This window comes from Plectropomus leopardus, chromosome 13 (assembly GCF_026936395.1).
Source record: "Plectropomus leopardus strain MGB_pleo_1.0 chromosome 13, ASM2693639v1, whole genome shotgun sequence".
Lineage (NCBI taxonomy): Eukaryota > Metazoa > Chordata > Actinopteri > Perciformes > Serranidae > Plectropomus > Plectropomus leopardus.
In genome coordinates this window covers 23,846,237-23,872,245 of record NC_142188.1, presented here as the reverse complement: position 1 = coordinate 23,872,245, position 26,009 = coordinate 23,846,237, and the positions used below count along the sequence as shown (strand labels likewise).

The 26,009-nt window shown below is 40.2% G+C and overlaps 1 protein-coding gene and 1 long non-coding RNA gene across 4 annotated transcripts in view; one reads left to right on the top strand and one right to left on the bottom strand.

Moving 5' to 3' along the window:
- Window positions 1–8,070, bottom strand: part of LOC121954983 (opsin-5) — a 10,375-nt gene extending 2,305 nt beyond the window's left edge. The window contains exons 1-5 of the mRNA XM_042502753.2: window positions 7,866–8,070; window positions 4,036–4,241; window positions 1,981–2,080; window positions 420–524; window positions 99–322 (exon numbers count right to left, since the gene is read on the bottom strand). Coding sequence (XP_042358687.1) covers window positions 99–322; window positions 420–524; window positions 1,981–2,080; window positions 4,036–4,241; window positions 7,866–8,004 — 774 coding nt within the window. The 5' untranslated portion in view covers window positions 8,005–8,070. The remainder of the gene's footprint in view (window positions 1–98; window positions 323–419; window positions 525–1,980; window positions 2,081–4,035; window positions 4,242–7,865) is intronic.
- LOC148187714 (uncharacterized) lies at window positions 1,972–26,009 on the top strand. Of its 3 annotated transcripts, none has more exons than XR_015778354.1 (6): window positions 1,972–2,100; window positions 2,217–2,275; window positions 2,484–2,550; window positions 5,897–6,002; window positions 18,982–19,107; window positions 24,526–26,009. It is a non-coding gene; the product is annotated as an uncharacterized LOC148187714 (long non-coding RNA). The 3 variants fall into 3 exon arrangements; XR_015778355.1 differs by having other exon boundaries at window positions 1,982–2,104; XR_015778356.1 differs by lacking the exons at window positions 1,972–2,100; window positions 2,217–2,275; window positions 2,484–2,550 and adding an exon at window positions 4,257–5,175.

Below are 26,009 nucleotides of genomic sequence, written 5' to 3'. Positions count from 1 at the left end.
CGGGGCACTTTTAAGTAAAGCTTTAAAGAGTCTCATTTTACTTTTTCAATCAAGTCTCTCCAGTAAAAAACCTCAGAAATAAACATTTTTTTTCTTACCCTTGTGACATCTCTCTCCACCTTCCTCTGACGGGCAGTGAGGAAACCATCAGCTGACATGGCGTTAGTGCTTTTCACTGTGTTGATGATGGAGACGTAGGAGAAGAGCATGATCATCACGGGGATGAAAAAGCAGAAGATGAGGATGGAGACGATGTAGGACTTGTGGATGGTGGAGTAATTGGCTTTGGACCAGTCTATCTCACAGGTGCCATAACCTCGATCTAAGGAACAGAGCATACAGAGGTCATACTGAGGCTTTTAAAATAAACTGTTGTGTAACTTTTCTTTTCTTTTTTAGGTTCTTGAGTGAGAACAGACCTGTGAAGCTGCCCCAGCCCAGTAGAGGAGCAACAGACCAAAACATTGCTCCAGTCCAAATGCAGATGAGCGATACGGCAATGGTGTTCATGCTGATACAGTAAGCTGCAGAAACACATATGATTCCAATATAATCTTTGCAAGTTATGAAAAAGATGTTGTACTCGTTTGCTGTTGGAAAAGGTTAAATGTGATGACTTTGGCAAACACAGGACAGAAAAAGTGAGACGCTTGTAGAGATGCAGCATTCTTGACCTGTTATGAATCTCAAGATTGTGACATTTATTAAACAGTGAGGTCTTTTGTTATATTAACGGCCTTTGCAAACATCTGAAAAGAACCTTTGTTAACAAAGCACACATAGCTTTGTATTCAGGAGGAGAAAGAAAATCAATCAGTCTGCTCTACTTCTGAGCACTTATGTCAATATGATATTCAATAAATCCAGTGCAGATTGTGAGAAAGATAAGAGATGTACAGCCAGCGTTGTAGCAACAGTTTCTGGGACCTATGCATAAGCAGTTTTTGTAGCCCCTTTCACACGCGCTGTTATTCCGCCTCACCATTCCGTGTAAAAAGGCACAATTACCAAATGGATGGAAAGAGTTGTCTTTCGTTTAAGACGCCACAGGAGGTCTATGTAAAAGGGTCAGCTAGCAGGATGGGATTATGGACGGATTATGGGCGGGACAGATGTGATGTTTTGACAGCATGTTATGTGTGTGACCCATCACAGGAGATTTAAAAAGCAGTTAGCAGAAGTTAGTGGCTAGCGCAGAGATTTGTTTTACTGCCGTTTTTGCCTTTATTGGTAGGACAGTCATGTTAGATAGAAAAGGTGGGATGGCATTCATGTTGGAATTTAACCCCGGCCGCGACAGAGGCCTTAGCCTATATGATGCGCACACTCTGTCCAGTTTAAGGTATAAAGATCAGTCTTTCGACAGATTTATTCAGTTAATTTAATGTAGTTATGACACCCAATACTTCGACATAAAAAGAAACGCAAACTTAACCTATCATTCCAGGCTTTTCATGTCCCCCCCCCTTCAACTGGGGCCCTGGGTATTAAGTCCCCCCACACGCACGCACACACACACATTTGGACCTTAAATCTTTTTTTAGATTTTCTGATTAAATCAATATCTGTTGCAGTAGTTGCAGTGGCACTCTGGCACATAATAAAGATGATGATACTCTACATTTTCATGTTTGTGAACAGCCACAAACACAGTAAAAACCTGTTTCCCAAGCAGACAACAGAGGTAGTTGCTCAACCCAATTTTCATATAATTAAGACATTCTTCAGCATCAGTTACACCTCAAAATAGAAAATGTCACCTCAAGTTAACTTAATGACATGTTGGCAAAATGTAAATGAAATTGCTGGAGACAAGTGGTAGTAATTTCCACAGCTGAGGTCCGTAATAAAGTTTCATTAGGACTGAAAAACAGTGCTTTTCTTTCAGATAAGAGCTGCTGGAATGTGAGGCCGGCAGAGTCGCCGGTTTGAAGCTTTCTTTATGTTCTTTCAGCTGAATTTAGGGAGGTTAAGTCTAACCTTTGTTTGGGTGGCATCCCTTGATGTATCTGGTGACGCTGATAACGGTCAAGGTGTTGATGCTTGCAAGGCCGAAGAGCAAGGTGAAGAAACCATCTACCTGGAAGAAAACCGAGAAGAGTTGGTACATCTTTAAAGGTTAAACTAAATGGTCATTTCAGCCCCTGGGCATATATCCATTGTCTGCCTAATTGCTCATAACCTTTGTCTGTTTGTTTTGTTTTGGACTCTATCAGATGGAGACACTATAGCTGAAGGGCACATCCTGCCTTTTGGCCAATATACTCCAGAACAGGTGCATTTCCACTGATGTGAGCTGCCGGATTTTTGCGCAATTAGCATTGGGGAATTTCATGAAAGCTGTTAACAGATTTGAGCTTGATTTTCACAAAAATCTGATGGAGAAAAAGTTCAACAAGCTTTTCGGCATTCAGTCCTTTGTTTGAGAAGATGATCTTTTAATCACAGCTCTCCTTAAAAGGACTTATGCTCTTGTGTTTCAGTCTGGCTCCAACTGTGCGAAACCCAGCTCCCTACTGTGCCACTTCCAGGTGACATGGATCAGTTAAGGTCTCTGATCACTCTCTTGATCTTCCTTGGTACTAATCCTATTAGTGTCAGTCAGCACGTTTTTTTCACCCTCGCCTTCTGCAGATTACTGGACGTCTGGACCAGTATGATTTTCATATAGCACATTTTCTATTTTTGTGATTAGAATCAAGGATGGTAGCTAATTGAAATTATGACACTTTATCCTCCTCGATCATCTCACAGTGTAGAGTTTCACCTCTGCCTCTGTCTTGGCTAACAAGAAAAGGTGTACATTTTGGATCACAGAAAAAGTACAGGAAAAGTAATGAATTAAAATCTGAGTGTTTTGCACAGTTTGTGACAATTTATGTTTGTATTCCCCTTTGCAACATCAAAGGATCCCATAAGGCTCTATTATATTCAATAATGTCCTGTCCCATAGGGTGCAAAATACAGGGATCTGGCCCAGCTTGCAACTGTTCATGTCTCATCATGCTGCATGCAGTAATCTGCTAATGCTTCTCAAATGTCTGTCTCTTTCACCTTCCTGTTCCTTCACTCCTCTATCTCTGTCACCTCCCGCTTCCCCCTTATTTACCTCTGACGCTCCCTCTCTGAGCCCACCTCTCCCAGGGGAAGGTGAAATAAGAGGGGCGTACACTGCTGCTATACCAATATTTCTCCTTCACCTGAAAACCCCAGATTGGATGCCTGAGAGATGAGATCATCTCAGTGGCCTAGCAGCAGCAGACCTCCATTCACAATATCTCTCTTGCTCAGATTTTGGGGTTTACACTTCTGAGACTGAAAGTGTTCTGGTTACACCAACTTGTTTTCGTTCACTCGCAGATATCATGGTTTCCACTAGGGCTTGCCTTGAGCAAGAAAAATACCCTGGATGAATTCCAAGCTAAAGTATGACAACTATTTCATTTCAAGCTGAGGCTGTGAGATGAGGAAAACATTCAAATTCTTAGAAATTACACATAACTCATCTGTTAATTTAATACAAATTACTTGTCAAAATTGGGCAACATAAGATCATGTGATTGAATCATGCAGTCATGTCCGCCAGCTCTTATTTGTTTCCTGTTTGCTTGTTGACAGGTGTCATGCTGCTTGAAGAGTTTCCCCATTTAAAGGCCTCCACAACAGTAATCTTATTATAGATTTAACCTCCAGCCCACATGGCTACTAGCATAATCCTTTGCACATACACACATTCACACGCATACTCACTTTACTGTAAGACTTCCACAGATTCTTTTAATGTACTTTATTAATTGGGATTGGCCCAACCAAGAGAGCAGATGCATGTGTTTTTGCAACTCTGCACAGTCATCACTTTTGGGCCATTTCAAACCAGCGTTACAGGGATACCATAAATTGTTAATTCTACAAATTGCACCACAATTTAACATTTGGTGGGAACGCTAAACAAAATTGTATTGATAAGTACTGATAACAAATGACTCATTTAAATGATCTCTTTTAAATCAAGTATTGTCAAGGTGTGGCTTTTACCTGGCAGGTCCAGATCCAGGTGATCAAATACCCATCATCCTTCAAAATATTGAATATTTCTAGGATCCCTCGGGAGTAGCCAAATACGGAGATGCTGGCATCAGAGATGGCAAGATTTAAAGTGAGGAAATCTGTTGACTGAAGTGACGCCCGCTGCCTGTACAGGATGAACATCACTAAACTGTTTCCAAACCAGGACAGCCATCCTACAAAGAGACAAACATGAAGTATAATCCATGATTAGTCAGCCTCATAATGTTTGGTATAGTGTAGTGTATTATATTTTAAAATTGTAGAACTGTGTAGTGTAGTATAGTACAGTACACTACAGTACAGTGCAGTACAGTAGGACATGGCATGGTATAGTGTAGCATAGCATAGCATAGTATAGTATATATAGTAGTATGTGTGTGTAGTGTTTGGCGTAGAAGGGTAGAGTATACAAATGTGGACCACATAATTTTATAGCATAGTAAAATAGAGTAAAGAAGAGAAGAACAGAGTAGATGTGTGTATGGTCACAGATTTTGATTTTGTAAAGTATTGTAAAGTATAGTTAAGTGCGAAAGAGTAGAGTTACAGTAGACCATAATATAGTAGTAGGATTAGAGAGCACAAACATCAACACTAGCAGAAAAGCACTTCTCATATTATTATTTATTGTATTACATTATATTATAGCACATACAGAATAGTAGAGTAGATAGTAGCACACAGTATGATATAGTATAGTATAGTATAGTATAGTATAGTATAGTATAACCCAGGTTAATATAACCACAAACATATAAAAGGTTAAATGATAATAAGTACGATGTAAGCAGATAAATGACAACTGTTTTCGTGTTAACTGATTTGACCAGTATTCATAACGGTGGTTTTGTAGAGTTTTGCGGTTTTACTTTGTGTACTGTTCCTTTAACAAATGCGGCAGACATCAGCCAATCACTGCAGACTCAGCGCCGCTTGCTGGCGAGAGAGGAATAACAATAGAAAAACAGCGCAGTCGCAAACAAACAAGGAGGAGGAGAGGAGAAAAAGAAAATAAAAGTAAAGAAGCAAGTCGAGAGACATACTTTTTTTTATCCTGTCTACGGTTGCTGGATTCAGATTTTTGTTTTTGTTTTTAAAGAAGATTTGGTGAGTTGGAAACTATTCTCCTTGTGTCAGTTAGCGTCACTTCCTTGTTACTCAAGCTGAATTTAAAGCAGAAGTTTCTGCAGCTAAGCAAAGATGGCGCTACTATTTCAATTTCTTGTATTTTCCAGTCTTAGTGCAAAGTGAATTGAGAAACTACATGCAAGGCATGGTCAAGTTAAGCCTCGACAGTAAACTGAGGAAACGATGCATTCATGGTATGGTGTAGACCAGATTTAATGTACCATTTTAACTAATATTTAGTTGCTAATCCTCCTTCAGTTCTTCAGTTTGTTACAAGATATGAAAGACTTAAACATTCGTGTGTGTGTGTTGCCCTGTTGTACAACAGGTCCGTTTTTTTAGTTGTGAGGATCATTTGGTGTATGCACCATGACTTCCTTATAATACATCCATGGTATGCACACCTGAAGCTGGGGAAACAATATGGCGGGCCACCCATTTAATTGTTTTGGTTAGTTTTTCATTACATATATTTTTAAGTTTGATATGGTTTTAATATCTAGATTTGTGTTCTTTGATGGTGGTTTATGAGGACAATCTTTAAAAAAAACATGAATATAAAATTAAGCTAAAATAATTAGCTAATTAATTAGACTCTACAATATAAATAATAAAGTCCTTTAAGTGAAATGTTCCTGCCAAAATGTCTTTGAAGATCCAACTGAAAATCAGTTGTCATGTTTCTACCATGTTGTTGCAGAAGGTGCATCCACCTGTAGGGGACATCGTGCAGGATAGGCGTCTGCTTCCACAAGACCAACCTACTCTTCGAGGATAAGGACACTGATTCACACACCTGGATCAAGGTAGGACTAAACTTTATGTATTTGGCAGCAGCGTGCTGGGGATCTTGTATTGAATTTTACATATATTAATCATACATATTGATCTGTGATTTCTTTTTTGTTTTGATTATTAATCCTGATTTAAAGTGTATTTTACTTTCCATTTGTTTTGTGCAGAATTGGAAATACAGAGAGGTTGTGCTACTGTGAATTCAAACTTGTGTACTAATGAAGTTATCTAAAGAGAAGGGAGCACTAAATATTTGAAACAGGCCTAAGTAAGATAAAAGAAAGTGAAATTAAAACTGAGTGAACTCAAGAAGAAGTGGGAACTAAAAAACAATTTAAAGGACCTTAAGTTCAAAATATCTCCTGAAATCAAATAGGATTAAAACAAACCCAAGTGAGATAAAATAGGAAAATCTTTAATTTTCTTGAGATCTGGGTTATATTTTGATCCACAATTCCCAGTGTGTACACATAAAATGTGTGATTCGGTTCCAGCTTGTGTCTATTCCTGCTTCTTTCTATACAAATAAGCCAGTAGTTCAACCATATCCATTGGTCTGTGGTCTGTTATTTCTGAGTGTTATTTAATAATTGCCCCTCATATCTAGTCTCTGGTCCTAGTTATCTGTAAATACCTACAGTGCTACAGTAGTAGAGTAGAGTAGAGTGGAGCAGAGTAGAGTAGAACATAGTCGTGAGTACAGAGTATTGTATGGAAACATACAATACATGGTGCTTAAAAGAGTCTAAAATTGAAGACACTACACTAAATGTAATTTAATTTATTCAGTACATCATAATGTATACTATATATACACCACAGTGTGGTATAGTATAGTGTTGGACTGATTAGTATAGTGTGTAGTGCAATATATATAGAATAGGATAGTATAGTGGCTTTTAGTGTAGTAAAGTGTGGTATCGTATGCTATCATATTGTGTACTGTAGCATTGTATCATATCTGACATCATATTGTATCATACCATATTTCACATTGTATAGTATAGTATAGTATAGTGTAGTATCCTACCATAGAGTAGCAATAGAGTATCTGTAGATTGGAGTATAATAGATTGTATAGTATAGCAAAGTTGAGACAATAGAGTGGAGTATAAGAGAGCAAAATGCAGTACAGCATAGTATAATAGAATACAGTAGAATAGCGCATAATGCAGTAGAGTGGAATAGAATTAAGTAGCATAGCAGTGCGGAGTACACTGTTATAGTATGTTGCGTCATACTGTTGCTATAGTTCCTGACCTCTATCATTGTGTTAGCTGCCAAACTACGAAGTAAAACTTCATAATTATGGAACAGACACCATCACCAACCGACACCAACATAGCAGAACTACTCTGTAGTTAAATAACAGTTACGAATAGCCAAGAGTATCTCTTGTCTTTTTATAATTCGGCCTCAGTTGCACAAAATCCCTTGACTGCATTAGTGGACGGGGACCAACAGACAAACAGTGTCACAAACACAGTCAAACTGTGTCAGCAGATCCATGAGGAACAACAGTTGTTTTTGTTGTTGACTCTTAAATAATGTGTGACTCTTTCTTGCTGGTATTCAGCCTACGGGATTTAAAGGACAATTCAGGATATTTTTGAAGGGGTGTATTTTTGGAACTACACAGTTATGGAGGTCAAAACAAGTTTGAAACTAAGAGGAAATATTTCAGGAAATATTTCAGTCCCAGTAGTTAAAATGCGCCATTTTGTAGACATTAATCAAGGGTTTTTGGATAATGCATTATGTTTTTAACATGGGCTTTCTCAAGGAGAAAATGAAAGTAATGACACTGTAAAATTAAGCACTGCAACCTTACATTTCAACTTAATATATAATACAGTATATGATGGTTGACTTACCCAACACTAACAGGTAGACTCCAATGATGGTCTCTCCTTGTTCGGACAGAGGTGGGTCAGTGTGCAGATTACTGAGGTTATTATTCCTCCATGGAATATTCACAACCTTCACAGGAAAACCCTTCATCGTTATTTCCATGGCCTGAGAGTCGATGCCAAGGCATGAATCCTTGCTGTCCTCTTCAGTAGCTCTGCTCTCCCCTGCTTCCAGTAGACACAACTATGTTACACCAGTAGGAATGAGGGGCCAGTTCATTTTAAATCCAGCTTAGACGCAGTCACTAATACCTCGCCACTCACTGTCCAAATGATTGCACCTGTAATCCTATCTTTTTCTTAGCTACTAAGCAGATAGAGATTTTGGGTGGAAATCCAAGCCAACAGGGGAATGTCTAGTCAGCTAGTTCATTAATGGAAATGATTTTTTATAGGATTTTCATTTCTCTTAAATTAATTAAAGTCCTAAGACTTATCTTACACAAAGACACCTTAAGACCCTCAGCAGAGTCCAAACCTACACCAAAGCGGACCTATTTATCAAATTACAAATTGCCTCCTTTGGGTATTTTTTTAATGATTTCTTTTCCTGCTGCGGTTTTCCAAGAATATTTTATGTGAATGCAACTGTGCTTAGCAGCCAACTCACAAATTGGATGTTGAAGTTTTCTGCCAAGACATCATCAACACAGAATAAGGATTAAAGTTATATATTAGATCCAACCTCCAGCTCCCAGCTTTCTGAGCATCTTAAAAAAGTAAAAAGCACTGATAAAAACATCCTTTCTAACTAAGTCTTTCACTTTTAAGCATGGCCGGATTATGAGACAATGGGCCCCTGGGCACAAATATGCAAAAGGCCCCACCACCCCTCCTACATAGGAGCAAGACACACAGACTTTGTGGTGGCTTCGCCTCTTTTTTGTTGTTTTGTGTCTCTTTGTAGTGATTTTGTGTTTGTTTGTGGTAGTTCTGCCCCTTGTAGTTCTTTTTGTGTCTCTTTGCAGTTCTTTTGCCCCTTTTTGTGGTCATTTTCAGTTTCTCCATTGCTCGTACGACCTGTGCCTGGTAGGACTGTGCAGTAATCAATCCATGCTCCCAAGTGCAAAATCCAGCATTTGTTGCATATGAAATATCCAAAGTTGTCTTAGCATAGTTGTCTTAGTGTAGTTGTCTTAGGCAGCGTTGTAGACAGTGATGGTCTGTGAGCCCCTTAAATGGATTGCAACATATGGACAGATAATTCTTTTCACTTTGTTATTAATTTATTCTGTTACGCCATTTTTAAAATGTTTTCTTGTCTCCTGTGATCAAATGAACTAAGCTACATTGCCCCTGTGATCTATGGTGGTTCTGCTCCATCTGTACTGCTTTCATCCATCAACGCAGTGTACGGACAGAAGGCTCTGTCCGTCTCCGTATACATGTCTAACATCGAGCAATACAGAGCATCAACTCTGCAAGACAGCCAGTAAGCGTGTTTCCCAAAATGTGTATTCCAGACCTCAACAATGTTGTTTGTTAAAGTAAAAGCCCTACAGACCCACATGAGGAAACATCTTGTCACTTTATTATTGTCCAGAGGAAGTGTGTAACAGTGTTGGTGAACAAGCTGTACAGTCTGGCAACAATTTACATCATACAACCCATTCAAAAAAATCCCTTTGTACTGCGCATATCAGTCTTGCAACAGCGATTACAAACCGGCTCCTCCTCTCTAGAGACATGCTCTAGTTTCTACTAATCACTTCCATTTAGAAAAGGTTCACACAGGTGATGACTTTAGTCCTGCCTGCATGACTGCACTTAGCTAAAATGTAGAGCCCATTCATCTTAATGTACACTGAGGCCAGAAGTATCATGTGAAGTATAATTAAGTCAGTGTGAGCTAATGTGTGCACTGACAAATTGACTGTGCTCTGATGTAAGTGTGAGAGCATCTGGAACCCTTCCATGTGATTTACAGTGTTATATCACTTATGAGAGGAGAGTTTAACACATGCTGGTCCAGTTTCATTGATTAAAGTACTTTTGTTCATTGTAAACTCACAATTGCACCACATCTCCCCTCCTCCACCCTTCTCCTCTTCACACTGAGCTTCTCTGTGGCAACACACCTACCGAAGGGGTAACCTGAACCCCCCCACACCTCCCTCCCTTAGTCTGTGTTTAGATCACACTGTGCACCTTGTTTCCCTCCCCTGGCCGCCACAGAGCAGCTCTGCTGGCCCTCAGGATGTGGAGGGAAGGGTCGCTGCTGCTGCCAGATGCCTCGGTTCTTCCGAGTCCTCCTCATCAAACCTTTTCTTTGAGCCTCTGAAAGCCAGTCTGGAGAGAGTGACGGAGCTGAGGGGAAAGTGAACCTCTGACCCCAACTGTCACCCGTCCAGCAGCAAACACTGAACCCAGTCATCGCTCACCCCCACCTTCACGCAGAGACGCCACACGACATGGCTTTAGCTCTGCAGTCATCGCTGTGTGCAGCCCAGAGAGACAGGGAGGTTTTCTGATGCCTCTGTGGTGCGAGTCTTTTGGTTAAAGTGGATAATGTGTAAATGGTTGTGGGAGGTATCGTACAGAAACCTCAACGTAATTCTTACAGTGTCAGACGTTGATGTGCTAGTCTTTACTGCGTGAAGAATCTTATTGTTTCTAATAGGACGCCTTGGCTTTGTTTTTAATGTAATTTTCATGAATGATCTTCAACCTACAGTTGTTAAGAATGCCATCCTCTTACAGTGAAAGTGAGATCAGACTGTCTGGCTGTAAGCACGCAGCACTTCTCGTGCTGTCCCTGTTTAGGACAGCTGCTACTGAGATTACCCTGCTGCTAAGCTAGCAGGTCAAAGGCCAGGGAGGAACCTGCATTCAGCAGGTGCTCAGGAAAACAAAAAAACTGTGGTTGTTAGCAGCAGACATGAGAGTTCAAGCATGTGAAGACAGGATCTTGCAATCAGTCCAGACATTTATGCAAAAATGTATCCTCACACATTTTTACATATGAGTTTTGCTAAGCTAAGCACAAAGCAGTGACATGCACTGCACACTGTACAATGCTCAGGTGTTAGCATGTCACAGGAAGACATCAAGATTAGCTTAACTGCTTTGGCACGTGTGTGTGAAGCTTGGCGATCACAGCGCAGTCACAGTGGGCCACTGTATCATTAGGCTTATGATGATTACTCTCGCTCGCTCCCTTCGAGTGTCGAGCGGAGCCCGGGATGTGAGGTTAAAAGCTCACAATTTTCCAAATGGAAAATCACAGACACAGATACTATTATGAAGGTGTGCGCTAAAGGCTAGGAGCTGTCTGAGGGCAACAAAGCCTCTCTTCACAGAGGACATACGCCAGGTCAAGAGACCAATACAGGATCTGCTTAAAAAGGTCCACACACTTTCTCTCTCCCTGTCACTAAACGAGACACACAGGGACTGCTTGTATGAAGGCTCCACACAGTATGGAGGTAAATGGCTTGCCTGTCATTTTTTGGGTCAATCTGCACATGATATTGGTAATGTATGTCCTTCACAGCTGTAGAAAAAGTCTATACTTCCTTTTAGTTTGCAACTATTTAAAGACACAACATTATGGCCGACATGGACTACAGTTGGGCAGAAGAAATTTGTGACAAAGTTTGGTAAAGGTTTGTCAAAATCTGGCTTATTTCATTCGTCTCTTTAGCAGCTGGTGAACTTGTGACTTTTTAACATCAGTTTAGCTCAGCACCCTGGGCAAGCTTCCCCTCCCCCCACACACTCCACCCCACCATACCAATCAGTGTTCTAGGGCCTCATTTCCAACGCACAAAAAACAAAAAGATTATTTTTCAGGGGCATTTCCCTTCATTGATAGGACATCTTAAGATAGACAGAAATGATGCAGTGCCACTAGTTACCATCAGTCTCCACCTAAGCAGAGCTATAAAAATCGATTCAAATGCAGTCTGCACTGAGTTTGAAAGAAAGACTGATTAAGTAAGAAATATATAAAGAAAGAAACCACCGTAAAGTTTTCACAGGCCTCCATCCATGCTGCTTTCTACTGTTTACTAACCTGTTCTCCGGCCTGTCTTTGACGTCGAATATGAAAGACACACACCTGAAAAGCATGTTCGTCTGCTGCAGAGCCATGTTCACAGCTTTGGTCTACCAGCAATGGGAAAGCAGTCTATAGCCTGTTTTTTTGTTGTTGGTTTTTTTTTACCCATGTTTTGAAAAGCAGCCTGCATGCGCTACTTTTGGTAGGAAAGAGGTACAGTGTTAGATCTTTGGGCTCCCCCTCTGGGTGGCTACCTAGAAAGCCACCTATGTTGGCTGTAGGAAGATCCGCCACTGAGAAAGACCTTTTGCGCATTTTAGAAACAGGATGAATATTTTAAAGCAATATCCAGCAGGCCTGCAGGTGAAGATGGCATAGGTCCAGTGACAAAACCCTATAAACCACCTCTGCCTGCCCACAGCATGTTCACACCTCCTTCTCAAAGGGTTTAAATCTCTAGAGGAGTAATGTCTCTCTAAAGCTCTCAGAATTGGGCCCGTTTGTGAACAACAACTCATGAACAACTTTTCATGTTAACATATTATTTTGATGGTGCATTAATACAACACATGCATGATGTTGTGCAAAAATGGTCTGCAGGAAAGCTACATATCTTATGAGTTATTAATCAGATGTTCCTTAATATATTTGAGGCAAGACCTGGACCGTGTGATGACCCCACTCCAGAGATTCATAATGCAGCTCTGAGATTTTTTAAAATGTTCCTTGTAAGTCAAAAGATTGTGCAATCCCTCAGTGAGGCACATAGTTCATTCACAGACTTTAACACAAGTACAAAGACTGGACTGTTTTTCCTCTTCCCCCTGCACCAAAACAGCTCTCTGCTCTAACAAGGCAAGCCTGCAGCAGCAGAGGTTACTGCTTAAAATATAATAACTTCATAAAAGCAAGTGCACAGTGTTACAGAGCATTTGTTTTGCTGTCCTGTTGAACTTAAACACAGGAAAAGATAATTTCTGTTATTGTTTTTATCTGCAGCTATTATACCCAGTAAAAATGGGCTGCAATGTTGTCTGACATACTTTTTGCATAATACCCCATAATAAATCCCACAGGAAAAGAATAGATGAATGGTTCAGTATGCATTTAAAAGCAAGTAGTGAACACAGGCTCTGTGTCGAGCTCAATGAGCGATGTGGATTGGCTTTGTGGCTCAAGATCTTTGGCTCTGAACCACATGCAAACATTTATTTGGGCACTGCATCCAGTTTGCAATTTCTCCTCCAGAGTCTGTTTGTTTAAGCAGGTAACTTATGTAAGTAGGCCTTATTGAGGGTTGAACACACGCCATTCCCGAAGGGGTCTGCACATCAGTTTTGACATGAGGGAATATTTTGCCAAAATACAAATGCGGAAATGTGCATCCGCAAATCATACTACACCCTGTTGGTGACAGTCAGATGCAGAAAACGTGGATCTTTTTCACAAGAGAACTGAAGCACTTATACCTGTAGAGATGCTCACCTGCGATTTCTGCTTCCACTGACGCCTACCTGGAGTAGCTAGCAGCCCCACATTGAGAGTAAGGGTAGCGTCTTTGTTATGATTGAAAGGTTTGTGGTCTGACACTGGACCCTGGGCAACCTCTGGTCTCTTGGGGATTGTGAAGATTAGTGACCTTGCTCCTCTGAGGAGCTACAGCTGCAGCAGCCTGACAAACTGACAACCTATCACACAGCAGATCTCTATGGAGCCCACCTGCCCAATGTGTTGTAACACATGGGCGCCTCTGACAATGAGGGGAAGGAGTAAATAATCTTGAAACTGTCAGTCAGGATGAAAGCTACATCAAACAAGCATTTCAAATCTCCTTAAAAAAGCGTGACCCCGTTAACAATGTGGATGTTTATTACCTGTCCTGACGCCCCATACGGGGTCGCTGAGTTGACCCCTGTGTGGTAGGAGGTGAGTGGGCAGCACCATTATCCTCTCCCTCAGTAAAAACTTGTTATCCTTAAAGGTGATGCTGTGATGACCCATGACACTTGCCTGTTTGAGCCTAATTAAGAGGCAACAAAGCAATTTTTAAACTGACCTGTTGACCACTGGGTGAATGTGGCCCCTGTAAGGCCCCTTTAAAGCCTCTGGTTATCATTTGCTGAATTTTAGACTGATATTGAAACTTTTCATTTCAACAACATTGTGGATAACTTGTAGTTATGGTTAGGCACAACTGTGTGGTTATGGTTATGAAAAGATTGTGTTCTGGCTAAAACAACAGCTAAAAAACAACCCTGTTGTCATTTGTTGGTCTCGGACAGTGATCTGCAGATTGGCAGCAGTCCACCCACCATCCCCTCCACCTTCTAATGACAAAGTTAGCTCATACACATGTCAGATCAACACCTTTCACTTTAAACGCTGATGTAGTACTTATGAAATTTACAAATGTAACATGTTCCTATTTGGAAAAATATACAATGCCAGCAATTTCTTCTAATAGCTGGGCATATATGCAGGAATCGCTGGATGAAGGGCAGCAAAATGCTCCTGTCAATTATTTTAACTAGTAATATGTAATGTAACCTGTGGTAGATATTAGAGTTGATCAGAATACTTGAATGAAGTCATTGTCTCGTAGCCTACTGATATTGTACTTTTTACAAGTACAAGTGTCATCTGTGTAAAATGTGTAAATATGCATACTCGCAATGGAGTATTGTATTCAATCTCTCACTCTCTCTTACTCTTGTGATAAAAATGATCTGAAGCTCATTTTGAGGCTGTTTTGTAGACTGTTTTTTAAGCAGTTGCTGGACAACCAGCTGTAACTCTGTTATTAAAACAAACCTATCATTTTTAGGATGTTTTTCATGCAGATTAAATCAATGACATGTAACATGTTTATTTGTGAAATTAGGAGGTTCTGCTTTTTTTTAATCCTCTGACAAAGCCAGGGTAGCTATTTCCCCCTGTCTTGATGTTAAACTAACTTTATATTTAGGCTACCATACAGACATGAGTGGTATCGGTCTTCTCTTGTTTCCAAAAGTATAAAATTATTCTTTCAAAGTGTTAAGTCTACTTATATAGAAGCAAATGCAAATGAGAGCATGCAACCCACAGGGCCACTGTGTTGCATCATGGAAAACCCAATACATTTTAATTTCTGTTTATTGACCACACAAAGATGCACTGGTCCCTGTGGAGAAAATAGGCCATGGCAGTGACAGAGACAGACACAAGAAAAATACAAAGCAGTAAAAACAATGCAAAAATAATTACAACCAAAGGGTGCATTGAGTCTAATTTAAATTCAAAATGATCTATGATACACAGCATGTACACAGGATGTACATGGGAAATATATGGTGCAATGGGCATGTTGTACAAAGATAGATAGATGCACAGAGTACAGGATGGATGTAGGGAAACATATTTGTGAGAGTCCTCTCAGCTACTTTCCACATGTGAAGTTTTTAACCCTCCAGAATCTGGTCTTACTTAAAAGGTAGTCCTTCCATGACCACCTGGACAACATACCAGACGGTTTGAATAGTGACTCACTTAAGCGTTCAACAGCCAGCTGTAGAACACCTGGCAAGATCTGGGCTTCCACTTAAAATCCTGGCTGCATGGTATTGTGTGTTAACTGTGTCTGTCTCTGGAACAGATGAGCCAACAGATCAAATAGTTACTCTTCTGATCTCCCTGGTCTCAGTTAAAACCCATTTCTCATTTATCAGTTTTGAAATCCTGTTCAAATTAACCTGTCTCATTAATCAGCAAAGTAACTCCACATGAAAATCAGAACTGTAATAAATCTGAGTGATGAAAGGAGAAGGAGGAAGGATACAGTAAATGCAGTCATCCTTTGAGGATCCCAGTGGCATGGGTCCCATAAATAATGCCTCTGGGTATGACATCAGCCCAGGTATTAATCTGAGCGCAGTTAGTAACGCAATCCCTTCCTCCCAGCATGACGAACGTATGTTAAAGTGTGCCAGATCTTTGTTGCAAAAAGTAGCCAAGTAGCTGCAATAACTGATTGTTTTGGCCACATGGGGGCAGCAGAAACAATTTGGAACACAACACGAACATATCATCACCTTTAAGTTAATATAGTAAATTTGTAGGTAATCAGTTTCTCATTTACACATCCAGCAGTTGCGAAGCAACATGATTATTCAATTGGAGTCATGTTTTTGGTCACCTGGTAAATGTAGATCTAATAGTTTCTCTCTTTACCAGCAGCAACAATGTCATGGCGACTGGTATTGATTTCATTTTGCGAGTCTTGTGTGTGTGTCATCAACATCATGGCAAAATGTAGCCCTGAACACACCTTTTGTTGTTAGAACTACCACTGAAGTAGTTTTGAAATCTTTGCCATATATTTCTATGTCTGTCTATCTTTCTGTGGACAGACTTTGTCAACGTGATAGTGTCACAGGTGTGTAGTTGAGATTAAAAAGAAGGCTGAGTTCGAAGATGAGTATGGTCTTAGCAAGGAGACTGGAAGGTTAGGAATGTTGGAAGTAGATAAGGGGCCATGGATCCCACCTTACAACCCTGGCCCAAGTCGCAGATTTCTGTATCTCGGCTGGAGTGATCCCATTGCCAGATGTTCTGTAGTTAAGCTCTATTTTTGGTCTCTAACAGTTCCTGAGGGATATATCTGGCTCTTTAGTTGACAAGTGCTCCACTGTGTTCACCAACAAGTCACTACAGGTGTGTCTGTTTGCTGTGTGATGCTGAGCACATAGCATACTGTCAGATTTTTCAGCTTTAGAGCTGTTATTGCATCCAAACACTGTACAAAATAATGGACGTAACTACTGTAACATCACCCATCAGTTTGTGGACTCCCATTGTAAAGCCTCAGGTTTGGCATTTTGGAAAACTCTGTTGTAAATCGGTGAGTTATGTAAAACGTCACTCCCATTCAATTGTCATGAATGTTGACATTAGCTCAAGAGACTAAAACCATTTTTGGTACCAGGCTGTAAACATGTTTATTTCTGCTGTTAATTTGGGCATTTTAACACGGAGGTCAATGGGGAATGACTGACTTCTGGAGCCAGTCTCAAGTGGCCATTAAGAAACTGCAGTTTTTTGGACTTCCACATTTGCTTCATTTTTCAGCCTTGGGGGTTGCGGCCTAGCCCAAACATTTTGAGAGCATTGAGAGTGAACTGAAATATTGAAGTTACAGACTTAACAACCAAACAATAAGCTTACATTCATAAAGCCAAGAGGACCTACAGATGCAGGTGGATTTTTCTGCAGGTCAGGTTTCTGCAGGTTAAGGTGTTGATTCAATGTTCTGAATATCCTCATAATCACAGAGAACTGCCACGTGTGGCACAAGTGCTCCTCTTTCATGCTTATTAATGCTTTTTCAAGATTTTCAAATACACCTGTCACTGTGGTAACAAGCTCTGTGGTTGCCAGGCCTGGATGACTGTGCAAGATGATGCCAGTTTTCAGTTGTACACTGGGCACATTGCAGTGGTTAATTCACTCTTGAGTGTAATTATATAGTGATTTACACAGGATGCTGCAATGGTGCATATTAAACTTTATAACCCTCGTTGCTGTGCTACCCTATGATATATCAAAATCCCCAGCTAAAACGTCTAATAATCACTGCAGTCCTTTACTAGCTCAGGGTTTCTTCCTGTTCCAAGTAGTAGTAGTCAAAAGTAGTCAAAATGTTGAAAAGTAGTTTCCAAATGAAGCTTTTTTTCTGTAATTCAGCCCTAAGAAAGATGATGTGATAGAGTTTTAAAACAATCTCTCAGATTGACCCAAGGAGACACCTGGTCTGATGCTGCAGATAAGAAGGACCTCTGTCCTAAACAAGTCCAGTTCCAAGGCCCAGGTTTAAGCACAGAGCCTGAACCAGCAGTGAGATTTCCTATCACGGCAGCCATTCTGGTAATACAAGCTACAAAAGTCACTCCAAAAAAAAAATAGAAATATTTTTGTATGAAATTAGAGAATACTCTTAGTCACTTCACGTTACCCAACGAAACCACAATGTTACACAATGTACTACAAAGTCAAGATTTAAAAAATACCACAAAATGTGTGATGTTGTGAGACGCTGTGAGATGCTGCAGGACACAGAGAGATGAAAGAGCTCCAGGCCTGTTCCTGGGCGTGTGGCCAAAACCGTCTGCTTTGAAACATCCTGATAAAACTAAGCCTCTCCCTGGGCTCATTTCACCAGGACGCCTTTGATAGATTCTGATGTCCTGCACAAATGGACGCTAATGTGTGTTCAAATGCTTAAGAACACAGTATGCTGAATGAATTGTGATAATCGGGTACTTATGACATTTACCGGTGATCACATTCAAATTACCGCAGATGGTAGGGGAATCTATGTAAAAAATTTTTTTTACTTTTTAGTTTTGTTGACGTCTCTTGAAGTTGTATAACACATCAAATTTAATATCTATTAATAACCTCCCTTTCTATATTTTATTGAAATACCTAAAGGAGGCTTACAGTATGCATGCCAACATGTTCAGATCTGCAGACCTGTGACTCTGCATACTGCTTCAGTCCTTTTCGGTTCTATTGCTAATGCCAACGCAGGAATGTGTGTTTTGCTCAACTCTCTCAATACCTGCCAAAGCAAATCACATTCAAAAGGCCAACATTGAACTGCTTTAATCTTTGCACATACCAATCCCACCACATACAAAAGGGTGCTAGGATAAGAGCAGCTGTATTGGCTTTGTGATCCTGATTTTAAAGACTTAGAAAGTCATTAGCAAGATGCTTAGGACATTATTTTATGAAGAAGCAGAGTTGCTTTGATGATTGACAGTCAATTTGCTGTGATTATGTTCAGTTTTCAGCCATGCTAGCTTTAGGGATGGCAATGTCAATTGGTCCACCACTTTGGTCCTGACTGAAATATCCCAACAACTGCTGAATGGAAAAACATGAGATTTTGTAAAAACATTCATGGTCCCCAGAGGATGAGTCTTACCAGCTTTGGTGATCCTTTGACTCTTCTTGTGCCACCATGAGGTTACCGTTTTTGGTTTTGAGTGAAATATTATACAACTAATAGTAAACTTTTTTTTCTGTTTTTGTTGACAGAGTCTCCATCTTGGGTTTTTTGTGGAGCCAGAAGTGACCACATTTAGACAAGAGGGTGCAGCTGTGGACTAGCGAGGGGTGGATCTGACAAAGAACCCGACAACACCGCAACTTGTCAATCACAAGGTAGCCATGATCCTAAGGCATACGCTGCCTTATTGTCTATTTTACTCTACATTGAACCATACTTTACAAAATGAACATCATGCTGTATTTAAGAAGACTTTAAACTAGTGATTGAGACCATAAACTCATGAGGAAAAAATTATTACTGAGCAAACTAAGTTAGAAGTAGGATTATTTTTTCAAATTCACTTCTATTCAATTTAACCTCTTTTTGCAACCAGTGGAGTCACCCCTGTTAGCCATTTGACAGAATGCGGGTTTAAGACACTTTGGCATCGACTTTACTTTTCAGACCCAGAGATAACGCATTGCAACTGATTGAAGATTGAAGATTGCTGTGAGATTTAGTAAAGACATTCAAGACTTTGGTGGTCATCTGACTTTTCATCCAGCATTTTCATCATCAAGCCACAATGTCAGTTTGTCCAGTGCTTGCAAAAATAATTACATTCCCGTACTTTGAGTTGGCACTTGTTAGCATGCTGATAAGCTAAACTAAGATGGTGAGCATGGTAAACTTGCTAAACATCGGCATGTTAATTCTGTCATAGGGAATGGGAACCGCAAAGCATTTTGGGAGCGGCGGCACCATCTCGGAAGGATAAGCATCTGTAGTTATCGTAGCTGCCTGTATAGCCATCAGTCATCTGTCAGCCATTTGTCTTCAGAAATGTTTAAATATGCCTGAAATGCAAATGCCAATATAAAGAAAAGCTCTTGCCAGAGGCAGCCAAGCAAAACATTACAAAATTGAAGTTAGTTGATTATATCGATCCTTACAGACCTTGACAGCTTGCCACCCATTAACCTCATGGTCCTTGATGTCTGTCTGGTATGTTCCCACACCTGTCAGCAATTCAAATACTCGAAATCTTTGGCGTTCCATGTTCAATTTACAAACGGGTGCTTACAAGACCTTCAGATCCACGAGCCAAATCACAATAATTCAGAAGAAGATAAGCGGGCTAAAAAAAGTTGGACACTTAAATATAATGGTGGACAGTAAATGTGGTCCACTATATAGTAAATAGTGAGTGATTTTGGACACAGCCTATGAATGAAAAATATCAGCTCATATAATTTGAGTCACCCAATCTGGCCTTCTAGAGCTTTCAGTGGACATAGAAAGGTGATGATTAATGACTCTCATCTCTGTCCTGTGTGAGTTCACTAAAAGTGCAGCTGAAGTTCATCATCATTGCCAATTAAAGGCTTTTGCCAGGTGACTATACGTATCAGTACCATCACCAATAACATGAAAAATACTATGAACATCATCAGATCACCTTGTATAGATATTAGTTGTCTATAATTCTGGACTCTGTCAGCAGTGTTCATACTAGCCAAACAGTGTGAGATGGGAATGGGTTGGTTGTCTAATTGCTGCACAGTGAACCTGAGCGAGGTCAGAGGTGGAGCTGCACCATCACTCCTGTCCTCACATGAATGACCCGAGGGAAGGGCAACAAAGAGATAAAAAAGGGAGGAAAGTGGAGTGGGAAAAGTGGGATGACAGACAGCGCATTATTCTTGTGAAAATGCTCAGTCCTCACTGCACTTTCACTTTTCATCAAGTGTTTTGGCTGCACACGAGCTGAAGGAATGCACCGCGGGGCAGCCTGCTGCAGATCACGTCCAGAGTGCACCGTTCCCCTCAGCATCGTCCCACACCCCTCCCTGCGCCAAGCCCACGTCTCAACATGTCCTTCTCAGTCTAATGTGAATCCTGAGCATCATCTTAGGAGGATGTTTGTCCACGTTGAGGACATCATTTTTCTTTTTCATTTATTACCATTATTTAATCCTATTTGATGTTTTGTCACATCTGGATGTGAGACTGAAAACCGACCTTTGTTTTGTGTTGACAAGCTGCAGTATCTATGAAGTCAGAGACAGGTGTTTGTCTCCTGATCACCTCACAGAGGTAACTGAGATAAATGGCTTTGGAGGTCATGTGCGGGCATGACAGAGTGTTTGCTGCCCTCCGTCCACCTCGGTCTTTTACAGCTTTGTGGCTGCAGGCTGCAGTGGGAGAGAAAATAGGCCTACATGAACTTAACTGAGTACACTCTAAGGCATGCAGACAATGAAAAATTCGTTCTTTTTTCCCCCAAAAACACTTATCTAAAATCCCCCATGGCTTAAAATAATCTCCTCCCTGTGCTGATCAATCGTCTACATACATGCTACAACACTTTTAAATATGTTGCCTTCCCAGAAGCTGCTTCCCTTGTACACCTTGTAAAACAGTGCTGGCGTCCCAAATTAGATAGTGAGGTTGTAAGAGTAGCTATTACTGACCTTACCACAGACCTATCACTCTGCCAGAGTGAAAATTTAACAGACATACAGTCAGGTGGTTACTGTAAACTCTGTCTACAAATACAAATCAGACTGCAAAAACAAACATCTCCTCGAGGTTCCCAGTAAGGCAAAAGCATACACTATCATTTTGGCTTTGCTACATTGTGTCTGGAACTGAGAGTGGATGGCATACTTTCACAATTTGTTGTTATATATGTTACCTTACTGGAGCTGTTCCAAATGCTCATTTTTCACATCTGATCATCATTTAGGTAAATTTAAAAAATATGTAGGGTGTATGTAAGTGGCAATATCTATGCTTTTAGTTTTGAACAGTGGAAGGTCCAGTGTTCAGGATTTAGGGGAATATATTGGCTGAAACTGAACATAACATAATAGGAGTCTACCATGTTGCACCGCCATGTTTCTTCAGTAGCCCAGAATGGACAACCCAAACACTTGCTCTAGATAGGGCCATTGATGTTTTGAGTTTCAGCGTTTTGACATTGGCAACTATAGTTAGCAGCCTCTCCACAATGAGTGTGTCAGAAAAAAACACAGATGTTTTTGTGTCAAACTGCCTTAACTCCTTTACAGATTTAAATCATTGGGTCTGTTTGTTTTGAAAAGGAAGAGACCTATTCTGACAATTCAGCTCCCAGTATAAACCTCCTAAACAGCTGTATCTGTATCATTGAATGTATGTATCTGTGTCTGTATTTTTTCAGCATTTTTGTCAGTTTAAATTGCCATGTCTGTTTGTTTTGGAGAGGAAGAGAACCTGAATGAATACAAATCATTCATACAAGAAGTGTCATCTGGTTACAGTCTGCTCGCATTGCTGCCTAGATCCCACTAAATCCTACACACTACTCCTTTAAAATAATTGTTTTATATTTTGGGAGATACCCTCATTTGTTTTCTTTACAAGTGTTAGATGACAAGATCAATACCACTTTCGAGTTTGTATGATCAGTCTGTTATTGTAGATTAGCATAAACACTGAAAACACAAACTGAAGTGTAAAAACATGTTATGGTGTTACAGGTGGTTATGTGCCAGTCTTCACTAGTAGAATTGATGTTATTACCCAACTGTCTCCAAGAAAGTTGATTAACATATTTCGCAAAATGCTGAAATAGTCCTTTAAAGGAGCACAGTGTAAGATTTAGGAGAATTAAGTGGCATTCAGCAGTGAGGATTGCAGATTGCAACCAGCTGAAACTTCTCCTGGTTACAATTTCTTCAGTGTTTATTGTTAAGAGATTTTAGCCGGGAGCAGATGTCTCTTTGTCACCATAACAAGTGTACATGGTGACTAAAACTTGTAAAAACACTGAAAAAGCAGTTGCACATTAAAAAAAACTTGTTGTTTGTTTGCTTATTGCAGAGGGGCTGCTAATTACAGTGGCCAACTCGAAAAACACAAATGGCCTTAGAGTCACTGCTTAGTTTTTCTGTTCAAGGCTACTGTAGAAACATGACAGTGCAACATTGAAGACTCGGTGGTCAAGGACCTGCTTCCTATGCTGATGTAAACGGGTCATTCTAAGGTAAAGAAAACACAATTCTTATTTTCAGGTGATTAAACACTAAAGAAAACATTCTTATTATATTCCATTTCTGCCAAAATATCCCCCTAAATCCTACACACTGGACCTTCAGTCATTTTAAGGTACACTTTCGTGATCGAGATAGCCCAATTTTCCTTATTGCTCCAAGGTAAGGCTGACCTGGTATAAATAAGTCCATGTTCACATACTTATATATGTACAAATCTATATATACACCAACACCCCATTTTTTCTACTCACACACTCACTGATACACACACCACAAATAAACAGCGTGCAAGAAAAATAAATGTTCCCATAAAAGACAGATGTTGCCATTGGATACAAGATTAAACTTGGCTTGTAGCCTCCCCTGAGAGAGAAAGATAACACCGCCAGGCTAAATGAAGTTATGTATTGGGTGTGCAGGCCGGTGGAACAGTAGCAGCCAGTGCTGGAGAGAGCGGACACACTCAGGCCTGAAGGCTTTCCACTGTGTAAGCCCTGAACCACATCTTTAAACTCAGGGTGATAAAGGGGCCAAATCCCAAAATTTGAAGGAAGCCCCTTTCCACCAGCTCAACAATTTACAATCAGGCTTTTCTTAAAAATAGCCGAGCTCACAGCCACTCAGTGACATGGTGCTGCACACAGTCAGTGTTTTTGCAGCTAATGTAGTACTGTGAGGCAGGGAAACTTAACATTTATACTAGGTTTATAATTAAACCCACAATCTTAGAGAATAATCCCAGCAGCCTTGAAGTGAGACACGTGCGTTCACTATAACAAAACCCTCCCATCCACATGCTGTTTTCATAATGGGCCACTTGAAGAAACACTCCCACTGTTTGCTCAGTCACTCAGCGGTCCTCACTGTGTTGACTATTATTCTACTCTCTACAGGGTGGGCTATTTCACTGGAGGTATCAAATGATCACCTATTCTGTTTTCCCTTGAGTGGATGTCGTGGTCAAAGCATCAATGAGCCACTGTGGAGGTGTAGGCGTCTGACACGCAACCAAAAAGGGAAGCTGTCAATCATCTCCGAAGTTCAAACCACCTCAATAATGCTCTGTCTTCTGTCTGCTCGAAAATTTAAAGCACACTGAGAACATATGATAATTGCTCTCTACTGTAATTATAGGTTATTTTAAAAGTAATTGCTTGTAAAAATGCTGATTAGCACATTTTACTCCCTGTAGGCATTTGTTTTATATTCAGACATGTGCGTTAAAAGATGTGAAAACAACATGACTAAACGATCTTGCAACTACTCCATCATAAAGGACATTTGTTTACTGTGTAAACAGAGAGAAAAAAGGGTGATGACTAAACCCTTACCCCTAACACTCCTCATTCCTGCCTAGCATCATGAAAGAAGCTCTTCAGTCATGACAAGTTAAAAAACACACTCCATCTAACATCTACCCCCTGAGGAAAAGAGCGTAGGTGTGGTTGCATCTCTGGGGTCGAGTGTTTTGCATGTTTTTTAATTTCTCCTCATGGTGGAAATAAAATGAGGATACTGTTTATTAATTACAGAAAATGTTTGCATTTGCAGAGTCTGTAAACATCTGCAGGAGCAGATGATGCAGCTGTCGGGCCACATAAACCACAGGCAACACCGCCAGCTGACCATAGGAAGGCCCTTCGGGAGAGAGGTGGGATTGAAGTTTAGTTTTTCAGGGGAAGAATTTGGAGTGCACTGGAATAAAGTGCTATGTCTGACCACAGCATTTGCAAAACCATGCCGTGCCCCGACAATTGCTGACCCATCAGAGCTGAGTCTGCAGCCTTGTTATTAGATGGTGGCTGCTACTCATGAGGTCTAGACCACAAAACTGCTTCATGTATCTTCACTTATCAACAGTGACCTTTTTTGCCAAACACTTACTTGTAAGTACACGAACATGCAGAGGTATCTACAAGTGTGACATACCCAAAACTACAAACTTAATCCAACCTGTCACTCAACCTGACAGCCAACACAGCAGAACATTAACTTTATTTTCATTAATAGCAATTCACTGCATTCCACACATCTGTGGTTGCAGGCAAAAAAAGTCAGTCTATTCAAGATGCCCTTTGAGTGAAAGGAAGGAGTCATGCGACAGGTAAAAGAACGGCAGCACCATCTGCCTTCAGATCAGAGGATGTGTTGGCAAAAACAGTATTAAAGGAACATTTTACCCGCAAAATGAGCATTTGTAAATCAGTTAGTCAAGCCGTGTTAACCTGATTTTATGAAGCAAGTGTTTTTCTTGCATGCCTCCACAGAAAACAGGGAACATATATTTATTAAATAACAGTAAACTATGACCAAAAATCAGTTTACAAACCCTCACACACTTCATGCAGTATGATCAAGTCTCATTTATCAAGCCGTATGCTCAACACTCCCCAAACATATGCATTTTCAATGAAAAACCTGCAGTCTGGCTTTGAGGAGAGCATAGGTAAGTTTCACTTTCAGTTCAGTTATATATAGTAAGGGTTTAGCAAAATTACTGAGCGTTCAACAGGATAAATGAGACTTGGATTTTACAGCACATTGTGTGAGAGTTTGCAAACAGATGATATAGTTTTAGTGTCGTTAAACGTGGTCCCCTAGCAATAAATCCATGTGTTTGCTTTGGAAGCATGTGAGAAAAACAACGCATGACTAATTGATAAACAAATGGTCAATTTGTGTGTGAAGTATTCCTTTAAGATATGTTTTGTCTTTTATTTAAAAGGGAGTGAAGTATGGCTTAAAATGATCCCCCAGCTGTGCTGAGTGGTTAATTGTAAAATGTAAGATTAGTGGTGTCCATCTTTCAATTAAAAAGTCCTTATATTTTGAGTATTAAATTATTATTCATATACTCAAAATATAAATATTTTCTTTTTTTTTTTTTTTTTCCATCATAATTTTTTTTTATAGAAAGATGGACCACTAATGGAGGTAATAGGAAATCACTGAGATAATTGTCTGGCTATATAAGACCTTATAAATATTGTCACCCCTAAACTGTCAACTTACTTGCTCTTTGGGGGGAAAAAAGG